Source organism: Trachymyrmex cornetzi, unplaced genomic scaffold (genome assembly GCF_001594075.2).
Source record: "Trachymyrmex cornetzi isolate Tcor2-1 unplaced genomic scaffold, Tcor1.1 scaffold2841, whole genome shotgun sequence".
NCBI classification, from domain to species: Eukaryota; Metazoa; Arthropoda; class Insecta; order Hymenoptera; family Formicidae; genus Trachymyrmex; species Trachymyrmex cornetzi.
This window is the reverse complement of record NW_017297527.1, coordinates 1-4,993: the sequence shown is the minus strand read 5'-3', so window position 1 is coordinate 4,993 and position 4,993 is coordinate 1. Positions and strand designations below refer to the sequence as shown.

Below are 4,993 nucleotides of genomic sequence, written 5' to 3'. Positions count from 1 at the left end.
TCGCGAGGATGATCTCGATCTCGACAAATGTGTTAAAATCTGTAAGGCTGCAGAACTAGCACAGCAGATTAAGATACTAGCTACGGAAACGTACGGAAAGGTACATGCAGTCAACGCCAAGCAGAATACGGCACGGTCAGGTTTGAACAAGCAGACAAATAAAAATAGACGACCTGGATCGGGAAGAAACAACAATCACGCTAACAGATTGGCAACATCCCATACGACGATGAACGCGAATACAGATCAGCTGATGACCACGAAGGTGTGCTACAAGTGCGGCACTAAACATCCCTTACGTCAGTGTCCAGCATTTCGTAAAACATGCGTAAAATGTAAGAAATTAAATCATTTCGCCAAGGTATATAAGTCTGTTAACAATAATGTAAAAAGCATAGACCAAGTAGAGCAAAATACATCACAGACAAAATCTCTAGATCAATTTTTCATTATAGTTGCATTAATGCTAAGCTTAGCGAATGGACAGAAAAGTTAGTAGTTAACAATAATAAAACCTTAGTGGTAAAACTAGATACGGGAGCACAATGTAATGTATTACCACTTCAAATTTTTGATGAATTAAAACTTTCTCATAGTATCATACAGAAGTCAAATGCAAAGTTAACGACATACGGTGGCAATCCGATTACAGTAGTTGGTAAATGTTTTATTAAATGTACGACTTCTAAAAATGTAAGTACACAGATCGAATTTGAAGTGGTAAATGCAATGGCTCCTGCTGCATTAGGACTACCTACTCTTTTAAAATTGAATTTACTAAAAAGAATTGAAACAGTCAACATTACTAATGACAATATAAAACAATTTGCACAAGGATCTGGATGCATTTCTAACTATGAATACGATATTAAATTAAAACATAACTTAGGTCACATAGAGCCATGTAGAAGAGTTCCTCTAAGACTTAAAGAGAAATTACAGCAAGAACTCCAAAGAATGGAAGACGAAGGAATTGTCAAGAAAATACAAGAACCCACTGACTGGGTGAATGCTCTAGTATTAGTAACTAAAAAAGACGGAAGTTTAAGAGTCTGTTTGGATCCACATCTAAATCAAGCCATTCAAAGAGAATATCACTATATTCCAACATTTGAAGATTTATGTTCCAAAATAGCAGGATCACGCGTATTCAGTACGTTAGATGCAGACAGAGCATTTTGGCAAATTAAACTAACAAAGAAAAGCTCTAAGCTGACAACTTTTAATACGCCCTTTGGCAGATACAGATTCCTGCGTCTTCCATATGGAATTTCTTCTGCCCCAGAAGTATTTCATAGATGCTTCCAAGACATTTTTTCAAATATTGAAGGAATGGAAGTATATTTGGACGATGTAATAATACATGGAAAGGATGAAACAGAACATAACAAACGACTCATGGAGGTACTTAACCGAGCTCAACAGAGAGGTGTTAAATTTAATCTTGCTAAATGTAAAATAGGCCTATCTAAAATTAAATACATGGGCCACATTTTTTCTAGCGAGGGCATAAGCCCTGATCCAAATAAGGTAACTGCTATACTATCTATGAAACAACCGGCAAATGTCAAAGAACTGGAAACGTTTTTAGGCATGCTCACATATCTAGGCAAATTTATTCCAAATTTATCACAAAAAACTACCAAACTGAGAAACCTCACTAAAAGAAACACCGTTTGGTTGTGGGATCAAAACGCCGAACAAGCATTCAATGACCTAAAAAATAGTCTGATCTCTGCACCAGTTCTACAATTTTTCGATCCGCGTAAATCAGTAGTTGTTAGTGTAGACGCCTCACAATCGGGTCTTGGTGCAGTACTTCTTCAAAACAATCTTCCAGTTGAGTATGCGTCACGCTCATTAAACAATACACAAAAAAACTATGCACAGATTGAAAAAGAGGCTTTAGCAATTGCATTTGCCTGTAAACGTTTCCACTACTATATATATGGTCGACAAGTTGTTGTGGAAAGCGATCACAAACCATTAGAAGCGATCTTTGCGAAACCCCTGAATAAATGTTCGGCTAGACTTCAAAGAATTAGGTTAATGTTACAACCCTATGACATTAAAGTACAATGTAAACCAGGTAAAGAACTATATTTAGCAGATGCGTTGTCACGAGCGTACATGACGGATGAAAGTTCACTCTTAGATGAGGAGATACTAGCTCAAGTGTGCATGATTAGAGATAATCTGCCTATTAGCGATCCGCAATATATACGTTTTGTACATGAAACACTAAACGACGATAGCCTACAACTGCTTAAGCAGTATATAGTAAATGGATGGCCCATAAACAAACATTTAATTCCAGATTCCATTAAAGTTTACGCGACATTCAAGCATGAACTGTCTATAATAGATGATCTGGTTTATAAGGGTATGCGTTTAATAGTTCTTTCAAGTCTCAGACAGGAGATGCTTAATAAAATACATTACAATCATCTTGGCATAGAAAAATGTAAGTCACGTGCCAGAGAAATATTATATTGGCCCAACATGTCTAAGCAAATTACAGACACAATACAAAACTGTGAGACTTGTCTACGGTACCAAAAAGCTCAAAGCAAAGAGACGTATGTAGACAGAGAAACTCCCCAAGGTCCGTGGCAAGTCATAGGTATAGATTTGTTCTACTATGCAGGCTGTGAGTATCTATTGGCAGTGGATAATTTTAGTAAGTATGTAGAAATAGCGAAACTAAGTGACTCATCTAGCAGCACAGTTATCATACATCTTAAATCGATTTTCGCTAGATTCGGTATATCCAACTTAATATATTCGGACAATGGTCCGCAGTTTGTAAATTCGCATTTCAGAGAGTTCACATCTAAATGGAACTTTGAGCATAGAACATCAAGCCCGAGATACCCACAGTCGAACGGATTAGCGGAACGATTCGTCGGTACAATCAAGCAGATGTTAAAAAAGTGTGAGAATGATGGGAAAGACATGAATTTGGCCTTACTTGAATATAGGAATACTCCTATAAGTGACAAAATTCCTTCACCAACAGAATTAATGTTCGGTAGAAAAACTAGAAGTATACTACCCACTATGTTAAAAGATTCTTGTGAACGTACCAAACAATGCGGAAAAGCGGAAGACAAAATTATCTAGATTTTACTAAATTTCCGCGTTTCCGCGCGTTTTGTTTCGTCTGTTTTGATCTCCTAATATTACATGGAGCACAATTTTCGCGGAAAAGCGGAACGGGGTATTAGAAATTATTAATTTTTAACGATATTTATTGATTAAAATACTTGTATTCAATGCAAAAGCTAAAAAGATAAACATATTAATAAAAATTGTAATGAATTAAGTGAATACAATTTTTTTAAATGAATATAAAAGTGTATTTGTCACTATACCGTTCCGCTTTTCCGCGGAAATTGTGTTCCATGTAATATTAGGAGGTGAAAACAGGCGGAATAAAACGCACGGAAACTCCACGTGAACCAAACCATACCGGCGAAAAAAATGGATCGGTTGAATGAAATGGTCGTGATCACATTAGTGATACAAACACAAAATCAAACAAGAAGATATGCAGAGGCAACGATGCAAAAAGTGACACAATTGTTTTATATCTACAATTGCTTGAAACAATTGGATAAAAGACCAAAACTTAAAATGTGGGTAAGACCCATTTTTTCTGAACAACAAAGATTGTTACAAGGTGCTAGTAATAATCTAATCGTCGAGATGCAATTATTTGACAAAGAAAAATATTTCAACTATTTACGGATGTCACCAACAATGTTCAATGAATTATTGACAATTGTTGGACCTCGGATTGAAAAACAGAAAGTGGTTCGCAATCCAATAAGTGCTGAAACTAGATTGCATGTGACCCTACGATGGTTGGCTTCGGGTGATAGTATGACTTCACTGTCCTACGCCTATCGCATTGCCCAATGTACACTTTCGCATATCATCCCGGAAACTTGTGAACAAATTTGGCTTGCCCTAAAAGATAGAGTTCTCATTAATGCTACGCAAAACAATTGGAGAAAAGTTGCTGAAGACTTTGAAAGAATATGCCAATTTCCACACTGCATTGGAGCTATCGATGGGAAGAACGTGATTATTCAGGAATATATATTAAATATTTATTTATATTTCTAGAATGAGTATTCTGTTATAATAATGCGTTCCAGTTATAGGCACCACCTCGTAGTGGCTCATCTTATTACAATTACAAAGGGAGCCACAGCATAAACTTGCTTGCGATATGTGACGCTTTGAACCGATTTCTCGTCGTCAATATTGGAGCTCAGGGCCGACAAAGTGATGGAGGTGTCTTCGATAATAGTGCATTATCTCATTTATTTGAGACGCATTCACTCCATATCCCTCCATCCTCACGTATAAAGAATAGTGAATTTAAAGTTGAGGTTAAAGACACACTGTCAGCAACATATTAAATATTCAAAATTGCATGCAATTGATTCTATATACATAATATAAATATTACATTTATGAAACTATCAAATTACATAAATATTCAGGATTATTCATTTTAAAATAACTTCTTCTAACGACTGTTCTGTTTATTAGCATACATTCAAAGAATTAGCAGATTCCGTCTTCCGCTTAAGCACGAGGGAAGAAATGACGGAAACGCGGAATCTAGTTACTTTCTATTCCGCTTTTCCGCGTTTCCACGCTCCATGTAATCGCACCCTAAGACCTCTGAAACTGGGCGATCAGGTTTTAGTGAGAAAAGAGATGCGTACCTCACTACAACCTGCTCAAATAATTGACACTTGTGATAGGCCGAGATCATATAAGCTAGCGGTACAGGATGGTTCGACAGTGGAAAGAAATCGCAGACATATTTATACAGCTCCGCGTACTCAGAAACCTCTGCTCTGTTACCCGGAAATGGAGGACGGCCCGTCCCCTATATCTGACTATAATACAGCTAATAACGTCAATGATACAAACGCGGGACCTCACAAAGAGCAAAATGTGAACTACAGTCCTG

General features: G+C 36.9%; 2 protein-coding genes across 2 annotated transcripts; both read left to right on the top strand.

Moving 5' to 3' along the window:
- Positions 1-46: 46 nt before the first annotated feature.
- LOC108762260 (uncharacterized protein K02A2.6-like) lies at positions 47-3,123 on the top strand (the record flags this gene model as incomplete). The annotated part of the gene is made up of 4 exons (XM_018509192.1): positions 47-361; positions 472-658; positions 890-1,404; positions 1,531-3,123. Coding segments are annotated over 4 exons (2,610 nt in total), but the record flags the coding sequence as incomplete, so codon positions are not given.
- Positions 3,124-3,693: 570 nt separating this feature from the next.
- On the top strand, positions 3,694-4,131 carry LOC108757367 (uncharacterized). Its single transcript, XM_018509191.1, has one exon. It carries the CDS (start codon positions 3,709-3,711, stop codon positions 4,129-4,131), a length of 423 nt encoding a protein of 140 aa, XP_018364693.1. The 5' UTR covers positions 3,694-3,708.
- Positions 4,132-4,993: the final 862 nt, after the last annotated feature.